Raw genomic sequence first — 21,642 nt, forward strand, 5'->3', positions numbered from 1 at the left:
CTTCTTTAACACAGTAAATGAGAAAGCAAAAGCAACACTTTCCAGTCTTACGCTGCAAAAACTGACAAGATCTATCAAGCTTATTTCATTATCTTTAGTCAAATTATCTCACTGCACTGGCAGATAATCTTGCTGGTTTCAATGAATTTCACTTGATTCATGCCAATATGACTTCTTTCAAGAAATCATCATAAAACAATGAAGAAAATCTGGAAACAAGAAACTTTCTCCAAGTCCAATTTCACTTTTCATAGTAAATGTCCTGAAGCAAGTTACATTATCCTGAAAAAAAGTCAAATTTGTTGAAACCTGTAAAATTATCTGCCAGTGCAGTAAGATGATTTCACACAAAAAATCCTACAATAAGCTTGATAAATCTGGATATAAGATTAAGTTTTTGCAGTGTAGACCCTCAATGAGAACAAGAAAAACTCCCACAAAAACCAATAAGAGGAAAAATTGGGAAGGGCCTCATGGAGAGGGATCCCCCTTCTAGGACGATCAGATGGGCAGTGGATGCAAACAAATATTAAATATCGAATGGAGCATAAACAGAAATGAACAGAATGAACAGAGAATGAATGCTGGGGTCGACATCCACACCACTCCTGGCGCCATGCCACTGTGGAGCTTTCTGACTAAAAGATGGGTTCCATAGGCTGCGGAGAATGACTATTTAAACATAGTATAATTTATTTTTACCTAAAAAAAAATGTCATTGCTTTCTGCAGACAGCCGGTTTCCAGGAACTCCTGTCCGACGCAGAGATACTGGCTTTGATGGTTGGCTGTCTGTGCCATGATTTGGACCACAGAGGCACCAACAATGCATTTCAGGCCAAGTAAGTCACTGGGGTACAACTGAGGTACAATGATGGACTAGGTGTCTCAGGTGGATTTAGCTCCACTACTGTGTTTTCCCCTGCAGGACAGGCTCTGCTCTGGCACTGCTGTATGGGACGTCAGCCACGCTGGAGCATCATCACTTCAACCACGCAGTCATGATCCTACAAAGTGAGGTGAGACCAATATTACTTATATGTTCACCAATTGGGCATTATATAAGTCAGTCTAGGCCATATATCTGTCTTCCTTTTGTGGTCTTTCTTTGCTTTTATTGACTAAGCAGCTGAAAGTGTGTAATTGTAACATGGTTGATACTCTGTACCACAACAAATTTGTGTAAACTTACTCCTACATAAAAATAACATTTAAAACTTTAAAATTTGAATAATTATTTACTATAGCCATTGAATTGGATCCTTTTCAAGTGAAGGATCAAATTAGTTGGTGCATAATTAACTTTCCTTGTCACATGGTGCCGGTGGGTGGGTGGTTTGCGGTTTGAGCCTGGCTGCTGAACACAAAGTGCCTGCCAGTAGCCAGTGACCACTCGTGACATAATGAGGCTGCTTTGTCTCAGGTGTAGGTCAGATCTTAGTTTGATCACCAGGAACTGTGTTCTCCATCGATTTCTTTTAACAGAGGACAGAGAAAGTCTATACCCATTGCTAATTAACATTGCTAATGGGAGCTTCACTGACAGTGAAAGATGAGTTTACCAATACATCGTCTTAAAGAAGACATTGTAGGCAGAGTTACTTCCCTGCTCTTGTGTCTTTGCCTACTGTAGTGTGTGTATTGCTTTTTTTTTTTACACAGGGTCACAATATCTTTGCCAACCTCTGCTCTAAAGAGTACAGCAACATGATGCAACTACTGAAGCAGGCCATTCTCTCCACAGACCTCACTTTGCACTTTCAGTAAGTGGGCCTTTTAAAATGAGCTTGCTAAATAGTAAAACTGAAATAGATTATTACAGATTATTAGATAGATTATTACAACTGAAATTGAAGTGTATTTTATTATGTTTTATTAAAAAGATGTGTGTAAAATGTCATCTTGGAGTACATTCTGTAAAATATAGACTTTCCTCTGCCTCTGAACAATTCTTGTATCCTTGACTGTCTCTCTGCATTATAAGGCGCAGGACTACATTCTTTGAGTGTGTTCTGTCTGGAGAATTCAGCTGGACAGATGAAGGACACCGAGAAGTTCTCAGGTATCTGTTATTTTACAAAATAAAATGTCCTTTGCAAAAATCACTTTATCTGTGAAAAGCAAAACAAACAGCTATAAATGAGCCTTGGTGCCGTCCACAGGTCTATGCTGATGACAGCATGTGATTTGGGTGCCGTCACTCGTCCATGGAAGATATCCAAACAGGTTTGAGTCCCTACCTCAACATTTCTCACATCTGTGCTTTCAATTTTGAGGACTTGGAGCCATAAGAATGTAGGTGGCATTGTGGCAAAAATGTGCATAGTACAATGATAGTACAGTGCAGGTAATGCCATGCAAAGAACAGTCTATCAACCAGGCATTCGAGTGACACAAGTTTTGTCTCACAAAATTCTTTAATTCTATTTATTTCTACTTCACAACATTTGAAAAAGGTGGCCACTGCAGTATCAGTTGAGGATGAATGCAGGATAGATGATGTCTGGAAAGCAAAGGCATCAGTGATGCCTGTCCAGACCTGACAGTGCCTGCCACTGTAGACAAAAAAGCTCTGACTGAGCTCTAGTACAGAAAAACTTCACTGAAATCATGACCAAAAGTGAATTTTTGCATGAAAATATCACAAAATTGCATCAGACTTACACCCTTTCTGGCTCTGAGCGCTTGGTTTGATGTCAGAAGTCTTACTCGTTGTTTCTTCATAGATAATGATGATTTCCATTGATATCCCAAGGTTGCAGAGCTGGTGACCAGCGAATTCTTTGAACAAGGTGACAGGGAGCGGTCTGAGCTGAAGCTGACTCCAGCGGTACGCACAAAGCCACAACCTGCAAAGTCTCATCTTCCACTGGGATTTTAGAGCTCTGTCCGCTTGTATGAAGAGCCATCAAAGCTAAACTCCTACCATGATCATTTTGGCTTGCACAAAGATTTTTGTCTTATACTCAATCATTATTATGGATTTGAGTCTAGTTCACAATCTAACCCTCCTGGGGACTCAAACCATAGGTCTTTTGTCAAACAATTGTTGCAGTTTGGTAAGGCATTATGATTGTTTTTGATGGTGGATGATAATAACCGAAGCTTATCACCTCTCTGTAGGCCATATTTGACCGCAATCGCAAGGATGAATTACCTGCCTTACAGCTGGAGTGGATTGATGGGATCTGTAAACCCCTTTACCAGGTAGATAACCCTTGAGGAAAACTTCATTTCAACCTTGATAATTGTGAATTATTATTTGGGAGTTGTTAATTTTCCCCAGAGGATCTGAGAGATCAAGTGTGTCGTACTGTGTCTCTCCCAGGCACTGGTGAAACTGAACAGGAAGCTGCAGCCGATGGTCGACGGGATAGATGCCAACAGAAGGAAGTGGCAGGAGCTCTGCTCATCCTATCAGCAGACACGCAGAGCCTCAGTGTCCAATCTGAGCCCTGAACCAGGTCAAAATCCCATGTTAAGAGAAGATACAGAAACAAATCAACACCCAGAGTCCATAGAGATCCCGAAGTCTGGTGAAAATGCCAAGTTTGGGTCAAATTCTAAGTGCGATCAGGATCTGAGGTGCAGTCCAAACACAGATTCCTGTCATGATCAGGTGCCAGTTGGCAACATGACAAATGGACAGCTCTTAGAGGAGTGAAGCAAGAACCAGAGTAAAGTAAGAGTTTATCCACTAAATAACTCATGTGGGCTCCCTCCCATATCCTGTGATTTTCTAACACTTGCAGTAATCTAAAATGATCCAAAACCTGGGTAATGGACCTGCAGTTTTCACCTACTGAACATTTTGCTTTCCCAAGTGTCACTGTATTAAACTCAGGCATGGGATCAGTTCCCAGTGATTAGTCTCCATTGTAAGGGCAGTTTCCATCTATCTATCTATCTATCTATCTATCTATCTATCTATCTATCTATCTATCTATCTATCTATCTATCTATCTATCTATCTATCACTTTTCTTCGCTGAGATGTGTAATGGTAGACCATTGTTGAAACCAAAGAGGGCCACTTATCAATGTGTTGTAAAGGGAACTGCCTCAGAAATGCAAACCCATTTGAATGCCTTTACAGAACAAAAAGGAATCACTGTGATTTCTCTCTCTCTGTCACATAGATTTCCATTATGAATGTAGACTGGAGCATGATCTTGTTCCTGAATGTTACCAACTCATAGGCTTTCTTACCTCAATCGCAAGTCTTTGGTTGCATGGCATTATTTTTAATCTTTAGGTGTACACAGCCTTTGGCTGTTAACTGGTTCTGTGAATTGCATGTATCTATTATATCAATACTGTGCATTGCTACTTTTGGATGAAAACCTTGTATCTCTTAATAATCTCTTCAGGAATTAAAAAATGTGACGGCCCAATGGTTAGAGGACTTGATTGTGTAAGGAAGCTCACCCATTGAAATCCTTGGGCTGATAGTGGGCATTTCCTTAAGAATGAGTGTTTGTGTGTGTGTAATCTCCTTCCTGAAACCACTCAAGGCTTGCCTGGTAAAATAAAATCGACATCAATGCACACATGGTTTTGAAATGGTTTTATGGGCCCTGTGATGAAAACATTAACTTGGTACTTAAAGGACCATAGAAATTTGCAGATCAAGTAAAAGTAGGAAAAATGCCAAAATAAAAGTTACAAGGTTCTCATACATCAGAAACTGTATATATGTACCCATTTGTTTGTCAACTGTTTGCAATTAATCATCACAGTGTTTTGCAATCCGGACTGGATAGCATGCTGATATGTTGATTAAGAAAATGCATGTTTCATCTTGGTGTAGATGTTGGACATTATCTTGATGCCTTTGATTGCCATATGAGATTTGCTTTGCATGAAATTAATGAAATACTCCCAGAGTGTTGTTGAGAATATTGTTGCTGCACTATTGTTGTTGAGAACATAGATCTCTATTTTCAACCACAGACTGTACCAAAATTAATATATTCATTATTTTTCATATACTGGGCTCTATATTTATGCAAGATATTATTGGCATTTTCTCTTGCTATTTATACATTGTCCACTAAGAATACATACTTAATAGAAGACAAGAAAGTGTTGAATTCCAGATAAAAGGGATAGACTGATTTTAAATCTATCTCCAACTGGTTTTGTGAATAAAATGCTTTGGCATGGAAATTGATCATTTAGTGTGATTTGTGGTTTATTCATTTATGTAACTAAACTAACTCATTATGATTTCCATGACTACGGTTGCTCATTCTTGATTGTTACTTACTTAGAATAATTCTGCTGTAGTGGACAATATAGTAAAGTTTGATGGGAAAGGTGGGAGAAAGATGACGTACAACAACAACATGGATCATGAACTAGACTCAAATCCATAATATTGTGAATACATTAAACGCTTTGGCCTTCTAAGCTATGATGTGTACACTTGGTAGTTTTATTCACAGAATGGAATATATGATCCGCCTTGAGCAGAGTATAAACTTGCTATGACCTCAACTGCTGCATAACTGTGCCAACAAAACACAAACAAACAAAAAAAACCCTCCAATGGCTCGTTAAGTGCAATGCGATCGATGCTTATTATTGCCTGAGAAGTATTCTTGGAGGATTGTGATTGTAATAGCTAAATCTAATTTTCCAGAGAGGATTCTAATCTACAGTTTTAATAATAATAAACTTTATTTATATAGCACTTTTATAAACAGGTGCTTTACAAAATGAATAAGATAAATCAATAGATAGAAATAGATAGAAATGGAAACAAAGACAAATGAGAATAACATAAAAAAGGAGACAGGCGAAATTGCAACAGGGACAGAACATACTGATGAACATCATAAAGAGGCTTCACTGTTCTGTTATGCAACAATGCACTGAAACTTTGTTCATGATATCAGTTTGCCAGTCCCGACTCCCTAATGACCATGGATGAAGACGCTATAACAGGCTGTTTTTGGTGGTTCTACCACTTTTGTTGCTGTGCCACCATCGAAGTGGATGAGACAGGCTACGAGAATTTGAAAGATGATAAATCAGGATGTACAGACAGATGTAGGAAGGAGGCCAGAAACACCAACTCCCCACCTGTGAGGAATGAGGTGCCAAAGGAGTCTTAATCCAGACTCAGCAGGTCATTTGCACCCAGCAGGTCAGTGGATATTGTCGCATATCACTCCATTCAAGACAATGTCATATGGTGTTTGTCTATTACTGATCATCCTTAGCTCACTTGGTAAATTGTTTCTCTTCTTTTGTTCAGATGAGATGAAAGGAGAAGACTCATACCTCAAAGTTATGTTTATGCCATATGGATTTTTCAATGGAGAATTGGATTTTGCATATTGAAAAACTGAATAAATAAGGAATTTGAATTTTTGATGTTCTTTAATTGTATTCTTGGTTTAATACTATAGTTTTGTAATGGATGAGGAACAGAGTGAGCAAAAAATCTTTTCATCTTTTCATCTTCCACTAAAATGTTAAAATGAACATTTTCAAAATCATCTCAAAGTGGAACCAATGGAACAAATCTCCTGTAAAAAAAAATTACCTGGATAAAACATTTCCAGCCTGAACGGTGATGGATGCTAAAAGTTATCCCATGCACAAAGCAGCGACTCCAACAAAGCACAGCCACAGCAGTACAGAGAGCATATTGTAGAGAGAATGTTTACATATTCATACAGTCTCTTTTACATCCCGTTATTCATCTGCGGAGAGTGTTTGATGTTGATTTTAATAAGGCAGTGAGGTGAGGCAACAGCAGCAGAAGTGTGTAAAACTCAGAGCAGCTCAACACGCACACAGCCGCCAGCCGCCTAGCCAGAGCCAGAGCCAGAGCCGGGCCTTAATCTATAATTTAACATGGATTGAGTTTATTCTCCTCAGGGTCGATGATCAGGGGAGAGCCGGATGGAGAGAGGAGGGAGAGCCTTCCAACCTCGTTTTTGATACAGGGCCCGGCTCTGCTATAGTCTTTGATCTCTCTCGCTCTCTCTTTCTCTTCCCACCCCCACTGCCCTCTCTGTTTCTCTCCTTCTGTTTGTCTCTTTTCTCTCTCTCTGTCTGTCTCTGTCTCTCACACACACAGACACACACACATAGACGCAAATGCAATCTCTCTCACTATCCACACTGACGTTCGTACACGCTCACAAACAGAACGAGAACGCCAAATGACTCAGGTTAAAACAAACATCCTCAAGAGACTTGATGTAATGTTTAATAACCTCTAAGATATTCATAAACACATTTGTGTATACAGAGTCATTAGTGAGGAGAGGGAGGCTAAGAATAACCTAACCTCTTTTAACCTCTCAGAATGAGTTATAGGTATTGAATGCTATTTGCGTAAACATATAATGAAACCAGCCTTTATTACAGCTTTGTAAATCTAGAGGAAATGTCCTATATCCATTTTTAGAAACTAAATTGTGGCAAGCAAAGCAATGCAAATACAATAGAGTATAGACCATAAATATTAATACACACTCTCAATACAACTCTAATGGTAATGTACCAGGAATAGCTTTGTTCGCTTCATTACTATTTATTATATTATAATGTGTATGTTTTTTTTATGATATGGCATGGAAACTCTATTATGAGTTTTAAAATAAGATAGCACTGAAATGCATCCGTTGGCTTCAATAATCACATTTCTGCCAGCACATCATTAAGGTTAGAGCTTGTACACACCCAGCTGGACACTAGTAAAGCTAAAATACACACAACAAACTCTAGTTTTACAGCTAAAATACCAAACAAATGCAGAAATAATTGAATGCACAAGAACACATTGCGCCTTGTAAGAAAATTCAGGTGACTTTTGCTTAATTTTTTTAATTAAAGGAGAATGGGTGATCCATCATATGTATCTATAAGCCATCTCTTTTATGTGAGACTGTAGGAAGCTGGGAGACAGGGGAGAGGACTCTGGTCTAGACATGAACTGAGGCATTTCTTATAATCATAATAGTTTAAGATAAGGCACAACACGTCAGTGGATACTTGCACTGAAGGTTGATAAGTATATTGCATGTCTTTTCATGTTTGTCATATATTCACACCTGTAAACAGTTGTCTGTGTTAATCTTGTAAACAAACTAAAAAATGTTTTGATTTTTTAGCAAAATCCAATAATGGTAGCTTCATCTTATATTTATTGTGTAGGTTTTTTTGTGTGTGTATATTGATATGAAGATAATCTATCTAAAGGTATCCTCTCTATTTTGTCTATATTAATGGATCATGTCATATTCACACACATCACACACCAAGCAACTTTGAATGTTTTCTATATTGAACAGGTGATTTCAAATTGACCTGACAAAGATCCACCATGGATGTAAATGTCTGATTTTTGCAATAAAAGAAGTACATTAGGAGACTAAGGTGGGTGGGCTTTACCTGTCAGAAACAATCCTTCTATACCATCACTGGGCAGCAGATGGTTCTCTACAGAGCAAAGACTTATCAGAAAATGTCCAAAGAAGTGAGGAGCAAGATGTCACTATGAAGTACGGTGGGTTGTAACCTCATGATTCTCTGTTGACATGAATATAGCAATAGGGCTGTTTTTCATCTCTGGGTGAAGAGAGAAAGGCACAGCCAGCTTTTAAACAACCCTTTGAACCTTTATGGCTCATCATTATTTCACTCTTTTTCTGGCTGTGGCTCATCAGCTAAGTTGTTTGGACTGTCCAGAACAGATGCTCATGACTGACTGTCCTGACAGGGCAAACTAACTCAAGATGTGCTGTACTGATTAACCTTTGAACCAACCACTGTACTCAGTCAACACCACCTGCCTTGATGTGGGAGAGGAAGGCTCATCCTGGGACAAGTGGAATGTGCCTGAAACAATTTAGAGAAACAGGAAAACATGGCTGCGCGCCTCTGTCTTCCCTGGACGGGCTGTGGTTGATTGTGAATGTCGAATCGCAGGCTCACATCCGTGGAGCCAAATCCCTCGCTGCAGGATTTAGATATCCTCTGTGCGGAATAGGCTTGTGTTGATTCCCCAACTGCCGAAGGCTGTTTTTAAATCAAGCATTCAAGCGGTCTTTGAGTGCAATGCAGAGACACACGGCTCATCTGAAGGTGCTCCTCTTCAGCAGTCACACGATGAAGTCCTAGACTCAGTGGAGACTCATGCGTGTTTTCTCTTTGCCATTTAGTGCGTTGCCTTGTCTGGCTGTCTGTCACAATCAAAGCATCCTCAGTGTTATGACTTGGGGATGAATAATTGAGGCGGCTCACTGGTTATGTAATAGTCAACTCAGTGAAGCATCAGACAATGCTGTAGTCTCAAACTGTGCTGCAGACTGAGACAGACATGTTACAACAGGTTGTTCATATCTGTTGTGTATGCGTTTACTTTGATTTAATATTATGTATCGGATTGGCATAATTACAATGCACACTTTAAATAAGGAAAGCATTATATCAGGCTTTTCTTTTGCTCTTGACATAAACAAAATGAACATGTAGATGTGACAGTTAGTGCAACACCCACATCACAGTGTCTCTCTCCATGGAGGCACAGACTCAGGGCACAGAGCTCACACTGCACGTGTTTTTAGCAACGCAATAGCCGGCAACAGCGATAGGAGTCCTTGATGTAGTTAACAATGAAAAGTGTTGCATGATAATGAACATATTTGCTGGTGACCCTCTGTTTGGCAGAGGAAAGAGCAAGCAGTCATCTCTCTGAGGAAGTTTTTCTGAGACCATCTAATTGGAACTGAGACGAAAAACAAACTGTTCTAACACTTAAGTCTTTTTATGCAAGTGGGTTTACGTAATACACATTCACTGACTACATGGATTTGATAGACATCGTAAGTAAATCTGTTTCTAACGAATTGTTTACTTGGAGCTCATTTACTTTTATAAGACACAAATCTTATTAGAGCATATTAGAGTCAAGGGAAGTGTAATCCAAGATTAAGGAAGTCATTTGAGGCAGTTGAAATGAGGATATTTCATGTTTTGTGACGTAGGAAAATTGCATTTGGATGTGACAGCATTTGAAACTTTGTTCTGTTTTGTTTTTTGAGTGTTACTTGTAGTTTAGGTCATAATATTTAATTTCTGTATATAAATATTTCTGAATATGTTCTTTTCAACCCTGCTGCTACTTGACATTTATTTTAGTTTTGCTCCCTCCAGTGGTGAAGAACAGCACTGACATTATTGACTAGCAAGTTGACAATATCCTCAACAAATTACTTGTGGAAATCAAGTTGAATGGAAAGTTGTAAATTAAGGACTTGCATATAAACAGCAAAACTTAAAAAAAACAAACTATGTAATAGCTCAACACTCAGTTGAATTACAAAGTTGAAAACAGCTGAATTGCAAAGAGAGACTGGCTTTGAAGAGAAGAGAGAGAGAGAGGGGGGGGAGAGAGAGAAGGGGAGGGGGGAGAGAGAGAGAGCAGGGGAGGGGGAGAGAGAGAGAGAGAGAGAGAGAGAGAGAGAGAGAGAGAGAGGGTGGAGCGTGTGCTCTTGACCAATGCCATGGAATTGACCAGAGACTTAGAAGAGGAGGAGGGCGGTACCAATAGGGACCCCTATCCCGCTGACAGCTGGGAACGCCCCTCCCTGATGACAGGCCAGCGCTGGATTCCTTCAATGAAAAGCCCTTTGATTGTTGGCAGGAACTCCTCTGGTTTGGCTGAATGGATGTCAGCCCTGTCAGAGTGATGGACGGGCGGGTATTTCACCCCTGATAGAAACAAGCCCCCTCCAGCGAGCCGCTAACTCTCAGAGAGCAGGACCTCTGCCAGTCAACTTCTAACCTCTTCTCAAACAGATGGAAGCAACCACAAAAAAGATGGAAAAGTGTGAGACTGATGCAAAGTTAGCCATTTCTAGTTACAGAAAAAAAAATCCTGCTAAGTCAAGAGTTATTTCAAGGAGGGTGACAGTTTCCTGGACACTCATTCCTTGTTTTTCAAACAGTAGTTAAAAGAGACTTTGAGTTTATCCTTCAGTCTGCTGAATATCATTCATAGGCCTTGTCTATTTGAGCGCATCGATAAGGAGCACAAACTTGAATCAGAATAGCTTCATAATAATAAATAAAGCAACAGAGATTGAGCTCTTTGGGTTTCATTTGCAAACACAGGGAGTTACTAGTGTTGACTGTTCTACAGGCAATCACTCCATTATTCAACAAGGCCGGAGAGACTTTTTTTGAACAAATTTGCCTCTCTGCCTCTCTCAGAGTTTTAAATATTGGCACAAAAATTTGATTTTACTGCATATGTATATAGTTTTGCAAGAATGATCCAAAACTGTTCACAAGTTACAAGTTATGTTAAAACCATTCCTGTGTCCCTGCCTGACTCTGGTGCCATTTCTCTGCAGGAGCTCCTGGCTTACCGCAATGTTGATCATGAATTGCAGCCTTAAGCGGCCCCAAGGAGTACACAGCACCATAATCAGCATGTACGTCAAGACTAGCCACACAAGAGCAAAACAGCAGAGCAGCACAGGTCCTGCCCACACTGAGTCATCACGCTTTGCCTGTGAGAAGCAATTATAAACGCTGCAAACAAATACACCAAACTCAAACCCCAGGTCAGTCAACAGTATTTCTCTTTTCTCCCTCTGTCTATGTCTCTCTCTCTCTCTCTCTCTCTCTCTCTCACACACACACACACATATACACAAAATACATCAACTCAGCTGTAATTGTTTATATTGACTTCAACTTAGCTCCGAGCCCCACGCCATGAATCACTGCCAGCAGTCATCGTGGCAGATCTTCACACAGCGGTGGTCCTTTGCATCGGAGAGTGTGAGCTTTGTGTTTGTGTGGGCATCAAGCCAACTCTGACCTTAGCACATATGAAGGCAAACAGGAAATCTCTGTCTACACAAGCTGCTGTCACCTGTCATCTCTCCCTCTCCCTGATTAAAAAGTCACTCTTGATTACATTAAGCATTGCTGGGATACAAAATAGGTTAATATAGTTATAGAGTTGAATTAATTCATATTTTGTTAGTGGTGGATCTGCCCTAAAGGTTGATCTTGACCTTTTTTTTTTTCAACATGAACCTAAAGGGGAATACTGCTCAATTAAAAAAAATGCACATTCACACTTTTAATAATATGTTATTCCCATTAGGTAGAACGGTCAAAACAGTAATTACAGAACTCACTGTTATCTGTGATTTGATATATCTGCTGCTACACCGATAATGAATGGGATCAAATTGTGGACACATAAAAAAGTTTAACATCCAAATTGGCTTTCTATAAAAGTAGTTATATTGGTTCTGAAACAGAAAATATATCTTGATCCCCTGAAAATCATTCTATTGTCACAGTCACTTTCTCCATATATTGATTTGAGGGGAAATTTGATAAAAAATAAATAAATAAATAAATACCTTCAAAAATAAGACCATTGAGTTCACAACTGAAGGTTGTCTGAAGTCAGTATTTTAGAAATGAGCGACTCTCAAAGAATTCAGTCAGGTTCAACCTCGACTTGCTTCAATACGTTGTTATTCTTTCTGTTAGCTGGCAGCTGTGGCAGCGTTTTCATCACTCTGACTCAGTGTGACGGTGAAGCACACGGCTCAGTGTAACACTAGCCCATCCCTTGATCCTTGTAGTCTTTTTAAAATACACACATAATTGTCTGTTTATTTTGTTTGGTTGGCACTTCACACAATTGATTTATGTGTTGTTCACATATTCCCGTCAGGAGCATTATTGGGTAAAAAAAAAATTGGGAGATAGAGCAAGAAGAGTTTTCTGATTAATTCAAAATACGAAAATATGTCCCAGTTAACTTCTTAAAAGATTCAGAATGAATTTTAATCTTTATTGTTATATTCTTGACACAGCTCAAAGATGGATTCGTAAGCCAGCCATCTGACTATCATGAACTGACAAATCAACAGTAATGAAGATTTGTAGACTTTCTTTTCCAAAAGATGTCTCTACTTTCCTCACCTTGGGCACAGCAGGCTTTTCCCTCCAGCTGCTGCTGGTTAAGTTATTATCAAGTCAAAACCAAAGTCACCCTTGGGTGACAGAGGGCACGGCTAACTCCTGTAGATCATTACATTCCCAACATAACAAAGCCATCATGAGTATTTATCGGTGTGATCCCCAAACGGTCATATTTAACCTACCATGGTAATGGATTTATGGAGATATCTTCATTCATCCTCCTGTATAACATAGAACAGAGGAGGAGGAGGAGTCATGGGAATAATTAAGTACAAACATATATGAAAACAAAAATGCGAAATGTTGAACTACCAGTGAGAATATGGATACATTTATTTTCTAAATGTATCCATATTCTCACCGGTAAAACATCCTTTAGTTGTTGTATAGTTTGAGTAACAGCAAATATTTCTAATGGATACTAAACTGAGTTAAACTGTCCTCTTTTTCCTCACTAGACATGATTTGTTTCAGCTCTCTTGCACCATGGGCATGGACTCAGTTCCCCCTCAGAGAAAGAGGGGGATGGGGAATGTGAAGGTCTGAGAAACTCAAGACCTCATGGCAGCGTAGCACTCAGCCATCACAAGCACTTAACGTCTTTTAAACATGTTGCAGAGTTGTTTACCATTGGCTCAGTGTGAACAAAAGCTGGAGCCCCGGCGTCTCCACATTAACAAGGCCCATCTGAGAGCATGAGGGGAAATATAAGCCGGCCTGTGCTTGCCACTTCATTTCCTGGCTGGTAAGAGCCTGTTTCCTGTGCATCAGCCTAAACATGGCATTTCACCGGGGGGAGTTTGCCACTTGTTCCCCCAGAGTTTCCCCTCCTCCACTCTTGACTTAGCCCAAGTTGGATTCTCAGCTGCAAACAATTTCTTTTCAGGACACACTGAGTAACGGTTTCCAGATTAGCCCTTGATAGGATTCAAATTGAAAAAGACATTTTGGAGGATGGACAATGTAAATCAGCTTCACGTTTGTCAGGTCCAGGCAGTTGTTCAAGAGAAGGCAGCGGTTGTGGTTTTTCAACGCTCTACACCAAAGCATGGAAAGCAAGCTATGGAAACAAATTTTCACACCCAGCAGCTGTTCCACGGCGAGTATGAGGCTGTCTACTCGGGGAAGAGCTGTCTCGCACATGAACACTGGTGGCTTTGATAGGAATGAGCTCAGAATCGGATGCCGCAAATGTGGGACAAACATTACACACTGTCTATTTTTTTTTTTCAACAATTTAGAATGCTTAATTTCCACGTTACTTCCCATATAATCTGGAATTTGTTCCCTCACGCATCACCCTGAGACACACGCATACATTTTACTCTCGCTCACAAGGCATTTTTATGAGAGGAGTCAGAGTTCAGGTGCAGCCCTGAGGCCAGGTAGGGGTTCAATATCTTGTTCAAGCACACAACAACAAGCATACACACAGAAAAATAAAGGTGCAGACTGGAACCGAAAATGGTGTGGAGTGATGCCATAGAAGAACCATTTCTGGTTCCACAAAGAACCTTTCAAGAACCTTTTAATATTATATTAAATTCTATTATATTCTTAATTCTTAGTTATTGGATGGTGGGTGATGGCATAAATGAGGAAAATAACCAAACCCCTCCATATTATATATTGTGCAATTGCAAATGAGGCTATACAAGGGCAGATAAACAAAAACATAATGCAGGCGTCTAAGCAAAGGAAAGCAAGGTTCTCTGTGGAACCAGAAATAGTTCTTCTATGGCATCACTCTGAAGAACCATTTGCACCTTTACCTTTCTGTGTGTAGATATTGGCTATCACAGTTTTCCAACCATGGACCTTATGGTCCATTCAAACACTTTTGCTGCTGTACCACCGCAAAATCAAATACAACTTAGCAATTCCCAAACCTGAGGTAATTGTCTAAAGCCATAAGCTAAGCTGACTTTTAGTTTCTTGGAATAGACTATCACTTGCTGTGGCCTGTCTCCATCAATTAGCCGGATCTCACCACAATGTGTTCCTGTCCCTTTGTTTATAGTCGCAGGGTTCATTACTAACAGGACCCGCTTACACTACTCTCTTCCAGATGGCAAGCAGGCAGGCAGGACCGAAGAGTTGGTTAGTCCCACCATGAGCACTTAGCCCTCAGATAGCATGGGGCCGCTGGAGGCCAGACTGAGCTGAAATGGTTCATGGTCAAAGGGGATAGAACAGTCAGATTGGGGCTCTTTAGTATTTTTGGCCGAGGAAGAAAAGCTTCAGATTCCCAGGACCCAGAAAGCAAAGCCCTCTGTAGTGCGGGGAAAGCTTGTATGCTGCCATGTGGACACAGAGGGTTTGATTGCAGATGGACCAGTTCCTGCAGCCAGAGGGGGAGAAACGTGCGGTAGGGGATTGAATCTGATTGGATGTGGAGCAGATCTAAAGTTCAAAGCCCGCAGCTGTGACAGAGAGAAAGAGTGAGAGGTCAACAGACTGTGTTCGGTGGTTTGTGGAGCCGCACGTGATGAGAGTAGACAGTCAGCAGCTGCACAGTGACAAACAGACGTTAAGTGTCTGACCATTGGTTACAAAATTCATATTCATGCAGTTAATACATAAAGGAAATTCTAATTGTATGTAAAAATCTGTCGGTAGTACCCAGTTGCATTTTGTAAAATGGGAAATTGTTTTTGTAAGGCTTAGAAATAGTTTTCTGGAATTAACAGCTTATTTGTATCAGTCATGGAGAAACAAAGTCATAACAAATCTGCCACCTTTTGACAAATGATGTCAAACTGCTGCCAATTATGACTTTAATGCCATGGAACTGTGATGGATTCAAAATTAATCATCATCTGCTTTTCTTTCACCTCTGTCATCAAGTTGAGCTGTTCCTTCCCTTTCTCCTTCCTTCTTTTTCTGCCACTTTTCTCTCCCTGCCTAAAAAGGAAGAACCAAGTCAAGGGAGTGGTCCCTCTTTTGGTTCACTGGATGGTGACTGGCAGCTGTGAAAGGGAACACTTAATGGTGAGACAAACCGAGATGGAAGGGGATGTGTGACAAAGACAGGCCACAAGAAGGCAAACACCCTCCTTGCAGACAGCACTGATCATCGCTGTATGAGTGACCAGTGGAGAGCAATCCATCAAGAGACCCAGTGCATGTGAGTATTTGAGTATTCGTGTCAAATTACATTTAAAAAAAACAGTGCAATTAATCAAGACCAAACACCATTTCAAAAGCACTCTACTCTGCTACAAAACATTGCTGCTGTTAGATCAAAGCCTTGTGTCTTCACAAAGTCAACTCATCAGGCATTGAGAAAAAACAGCCTGATTTTAAGACTGTGTTTTTGAAATTTGATCGTGGAAATGGAATGGTTTTTATGGGCCTTAGGCTCATTAAACCTAGTCTGGACCATTTAACCTTCAGCTTAAGTTAAAACATGAAAATCACCTAAATTGGAGGTACGAAAAAATAGCTTAACTATATCAATTTCATGATGTTCAAAAGAGTATATCCTTTTCATAATGTTTATAATGCTGTCAGTACAAAAGTATACATAATTTATTTGTTCATTTAATTTGCTTATTTGATTTACAGGACAACACGTTCAGCTGGGCTGACAATATTACATTTACTTATTTACTTTTTGTTAGTTTTAGAAATTTTTGGTAGTGATCTGGTAATAACAAAGACAATCCTGCATTGCAAAAAGGAGAACATAGGCAGGGGAGTGCACTGGCTCTGATTTTAGACTTATTCTTTAATCATCCCACCTTTCTCTCTCTCTCTTTCTTTCTCTCTCTCTCTGTCTAACTTTCCACCCTCCCATCACCTTACCCCCCTGCCGGTCCCTCTAAAAGCTACAGACAAAACCAGGCCTGTGAACTGACTGACACATTCCTCCGTGTGCCTCTGAAAGGACCTCATTTAACGTTACTCACGTTTTTCTCTGCCTGACGCCCCGAGTCAACTAGCTCCATCAGCCACAAAATTCAGAAGAACAAAACACCCGCACAGAGAAAAGAAAGAAAAGCAGGGAGAATGGCACACAGAATGACTGGGAGAAAAGGAGAAGAAGAAGAAGAAGGGGGGAAATAGTCTTTTTAGGTTCAAAGACACTCTTTCTCCCTTCCACTCTTATCCATTCACTTTGAGCCACATTGGCCCCCGGGGGAAAGAGGGTTGTTCCTCATTGGTGCCATTCACCTGTCAATCATGCTGTTACAGGATCTGATGGGCTCCATGTTGTGGAGCGGAAACTACCCAGCCAAGAGGCACATGGGATGAAATCACCACCTGTTTATGCTGGGAACAAAGCCACCTCCACTGTCCAACTAGAGCCGCTCTGAAACTTTCTTCTTCAGCCCAACTGAGTCTAAAACTTTATTTTTGCTCTTCCACCCATGATTTTCTTTTTCCTTCAGTTCCATCTGAAACTCTTCTGCACAGCTGAACCATCAATTTTAAATGGTTGCAACAGTTCAACTTCATTTATGTATATAAATCCATGTATTTATTTATTTTCAGTTCATGTTTGACTTATGTGATAAATTCCTCATTAAATTCTGATGTATTTGGGATGACTACACTATAAAGTATAGTACAATATTTGTATTTTGACAACTACATAGTTATTCAATAGTACCTCTTCACCACAGAAGAGTCAGTTGTAGCACAGTAATGCCATATTACACTCAGTAATGATGTAATGAGTAATGAAGAATTTGCTCTTTTCACATATCACACTATCAACATAAGGATGCTCTTAATAGGGATGGATCCAGGCTGTTATGGGGATCAAACCTGTGACACTAACATGGTTAGGGCATAGTGGGGCATGCTGGTGGAAAGAGAGACCATACCAGGACTGCTCTGTTACTGAAAGGCCATAGGTTTAACTTTTGTGACAGCCAGTATTCATGCCCGTCAATACATCCTTGAGCAATACACTGAACGCCTACAGTATCTGTTCTAGGTGCATTGAAAATGGCTGACCTGCCCTCTGCCTTCTGGCAAGACACGTACATGGGAAAAAAATACCCCTCTTAATTCCACAATATGTAATATGGCAACACAGTGCACTAAACATGGACATTTTTGGTTTGAAAATTAATATCGCTTCTGACCTAAGTGAAACCTGTAGTGAAATGAATACCGGTAAGATGCATTCCTATCATGACAGGTCAGGCGTAACTCTATAGACACAAAGCAAAGCGACCCCCCCCCACCCGAAGCCCTCCATGCCAGACCGAGGTATAGAATAACTGGGGAGAATGTTTCTGAGGGCCACGATAACTGCTCTGAAACTGGAGACAGATCAACTGGAAGCAAATCCAGGTGGTCTGCTATCCCGCTTCCTCTGTTCCCAGTGAAAAATCACTTTCCTTTCTGCCACTGCTGGATCCATATAGAAGAACATATACTTTATAGACCCAGATTGATCCGGTATGTGGCTCTGAATGTGATCCGAGGACGGCTTGTGGAGTTGATGAAGGTGCTGAGGGCTCCTGCCGCGGTGGCAGAGCTGGTGACAGTAAAGCATCTCAGCTCAGATACTGCTGACCTTATTCCAAATGTGGTTTTGTGTGCGTGTGTGTGTGTGTGTGTGTGTGTGTGTGTGTGTGTGTGTGTGTGTGCGTTTGCATTGGGGTAATGATCTCCAAGAAAGCACAGTGTAAAAACGCAATCAATCAGTAATGACCTCATGTAAATCGCTTTCCTACCCCGACCTGCCATCAGCTAATACTATTTCACTGTGAGAGAATTGAACGCTGTTCTTTACACAACCAGATCCATGCTCTGTAAGAATAACAGGACCTACATGAACGTCCTGGGTCTGGCTGTAACCCGAGAGCCTCGGGGTGGTACTGAGGGAACGCCAGGGACCCGGTGTGTGAAAAGGGTCCAGTCAGCTTTGGCCCGAGCCACACAGACGACCACTCACTTCATCCAGAGCCCTGCCCAGCGGGACGCAGCCATCTGGACTCGTTTCTGCTCCGACAGGGTGGCTCTCCTCAACGCCCTCTGTGTGACTGGTACATTCACAGCGGGCCCCAGGAATGTGCTTCTCCAGGAGGGACTGAGCAGATTTAGGGGGAGGGGGGGGGGGGTGATGGCGCAGAGTGATCTATCATTTCACCCTGTACGTTGGAGCACGTCATTTCATCAACATCTGTATTTCATTTTTAGTGCGCTGATCAGTCTTGGGTTCAGTTCCTTTGGTTTTAGGCACAAAAGAAATGCTTCAAATCACTCTGAGCATCATTATTCACTTTTTGTTGAAACTTGTAGGCTACAAACACATGTAATACATAAAATATGTTCGAAATAACATCTCAAAGATTTCTCTAATTCCCTCAGGCTGTCACTCAGGCTACTCCCTTGCTTTCAATGTTTCATAATCACTAAACAGCACCATTACTATATTCATTCCCTATGCTAATTGGGTTGTGATACACTGAAAGAAACTTTAGGGGTAATTTTAATTGGCAGTTTTGAAGGGTAAAATAATTGCGCTATATGTTCCTGCATTGAGAATAATAATAACTGTAAGGAAATATTCTGCCTTGTGTTTCGGGTGCAAAGAACATTTCCCAGTTGTGTTTCCCAGCTGAAATGCCCTGAAGGCTGCCCAGTGTTTCAAAGAGTTGGGTTAACAGAACCAAAAATGATCCATACTGTAGCAGAGTAGTACGCCCAGACAGGACCCCCATGCATGTATTACTGCCATTCCCGCGCCTACAGCGACAACTCGACCCTATTAGCAGTCCAGTTACTATGGTAACTGTTACTAAAACCCCAACAGGCCAACAGGCAGGGGTCAGAGGGCAACAGTGGGTCATATGGCAGCTAACACACATGTCTTCCCTCGGTTTCTGGGGTCTACTCAGGGGGAGAGACACTCTGACACATGCAGATGAAGATGTAATGTAGGGCTGATGTGATTCTCTGTGTCAAAATGTTTGCTGTAGTGTTCTTGCTGATGAATGTATCTAAACTCAGAGAAAGAAAAAACCTGTCCCGGGTTTTCATATTGAAAATTGTAGCTCCTGCGCTGGCTGAATACTTGAATAAATATAAATTCTGGTTGAATATTACAGTATACTGCTTTGGTTAGAACAGTGGACAATGCAGAGTGCAATTGAAAAAAAAAATGGGAAAGAAAAGCAGCTTTTTCAAAAATCACTCAAAAATATCACCACAGATTTCAACACTCATTTTCACAAGGGAAACATTTTCTCTAATAGCTTTAACAGAAGTTGATGTGGAAAGGGGGAAACAATTTGCAATGGGAGTTGCTGGAAACAAAGACAGAAAACAGTGTTTTGTTGTTGAGAATATCTCCAACATGGCATTAATAATTAATCACAGAAAAAACACCCTCTCACCACCTTGGGTTTGTTGGTGGTGAACCTGCGATTCCTGACTATCAGATCATCAGTCGAGCTCCTATGTGAAGTTTACATTGCACTGGGAATTGGATGGGGCATTACGTGGCAAGTCCCAATGACCAAGCATTGATCTGCAACCTGCATGAGTCCTGTGTCCCGTCCCTTTTGAGACTGTGATCAATAAGCTCCTTTCCTGGAGACGATACACACCACATTCATCTTCCACGCGGCCGCCTGCCAGCCTTTCCACTGGAACCACTTTTAATCACATCCCCTGGGCCTCCCAAGTGTTTTCTCATTGAAAGTGGCTGGGATACGAAAGTGAGACATTAATTCTCAGGCTGTGATAGAAGACCATGTGCTGCTTTTACTGTAGGCTTCCCACTGGCATGTTACACTCTTACGGTGCTTGCATAAGTACATTTCATGGACAAATGTGTTTAATGTTATGCAACCCAGACATGAGGATTTAGTGGTATCAGAGACAATTCCTATGTGGATCCACCTTCCGGTAAAAGCTTTTGTTCCGCTGCCTTTTGCTATGAGCTTTCACCACAAATCCATTCTCATTACTTAATTGGTGGGAGCGAGAGCATCGAGCTCCGGCTTGCTGAACCTCACAGCTGAACACAGACAGGCAGCGTCACCTAGTGGGATGTTGTAAAATGGTATGGAATAACTTGGGGAAAATGGTAAACTTGGAACAAAGAGGAAAGCGTGTCAGTGGTATTTCATTTGGCCAATCAGCAGCTTTGGCTCTTCTCATTGGCTAAAAGGGAGCTGTCAATCAAACCCTCCAGAGGTTGTTTTTCTGTGATCCTCTCAGTGCGGTTCAGGAGGTCCTGGAGTAAAGATCCTCTCCGTGAAAACCTATGAGCTTATCAATGGTTCTAGCAATGTAGTGTAGCTGTAAAATACCAATAAAAAAATATTTTAAAAAGCAGCAATAAATAATAAAATAAATAATAATAATAAATAATAATAATAATACTACTAATAATAATTATAATAATCGTAACAATAATAATAGTAATAATAATAATGTTAGGTGAATGTTCTATATTATCCTTTCATCCTTCCTCACTATCTTGCCTGTATTTGCAGTTTAAGCAGCCTGCATTGAATCCTGGACAGTCAAATAAATTAGATATCTTTACTGTGAGAAAATATGTCCCGAGCTGTATAATTATTATACCTAAACATCCACACACAGAATATCTGGAGCAGGTATAGACTACTCTGGGGTATGGTGAAATCCCTGCATCTGATATCATTTGGCACCTAAACATCTCTGGGTACAGAGTG

The 21,642-nt window shown here is 40.7% G+C and overlaps 1 protein-coding gene across 1 annotated transcript in view; it reads left to right on the forward strand.

The window, feature by feature from the left end:
• pde11al (phosphodiesterase 11a, like) overlaps nucleotides 1-3,663 on the forward strand; it is an 11,826-nt gene extending 8,163 nt beyond the window's left edge. Inside the window, exons 13-20 of the mRNA XM_078287093.1 lie at nucleotides 732-841; nucleotides 928-1,018; nucleotides 1,662-1,762; nucleotides 1,984-2,061; nucleotides 2,162-2,225; nucleotides 2,755-2,829; nucleotides 3,123-3,206; nucleotides 3,328-3,663. Of these exons, the coding sequence (XP_078143219.1) occupies nucleotides 732-841; nucleotides 928-1,018; nucleotides 1,662-1,762; nucleotides 1,984-2,061; nucleotides 2,162-2,225; nucleotides 2,755-2,829; nucleotides 3,123-3,206; nucleotides 3,328-3,663 (939 nt within the window). The remainder of the gene's footprint in view (nucleotides 1-731; nucleotides 842-927; nucleotides 1,019-1,661; nucleotides 1,763-1,983; nucleotides 2,062-2,161; nucleotides 2,226-2,754; nucleotides 2,830-3,122; nucleotides 3,207-3,327) is intronic.
• Nucleotides 3,664-21,642: the final 17,979 nt, after the last annotated feature.

This window comes from Centroberyx gerrardi, chromosome 12, assembly GCF_048128805.1.
Source record: "Centroberyx gerrardi isolate f3 chromosome 12, fCenGer3.hap1.cur.20231027, whole genome shotgun sequence".
Lineage (NCBI taxonomy): Eukaryota > Metazoa > Chordata > Actinopteri > Beryciformes > Berycidae > Centroberyx > Centroberyx gerrardi.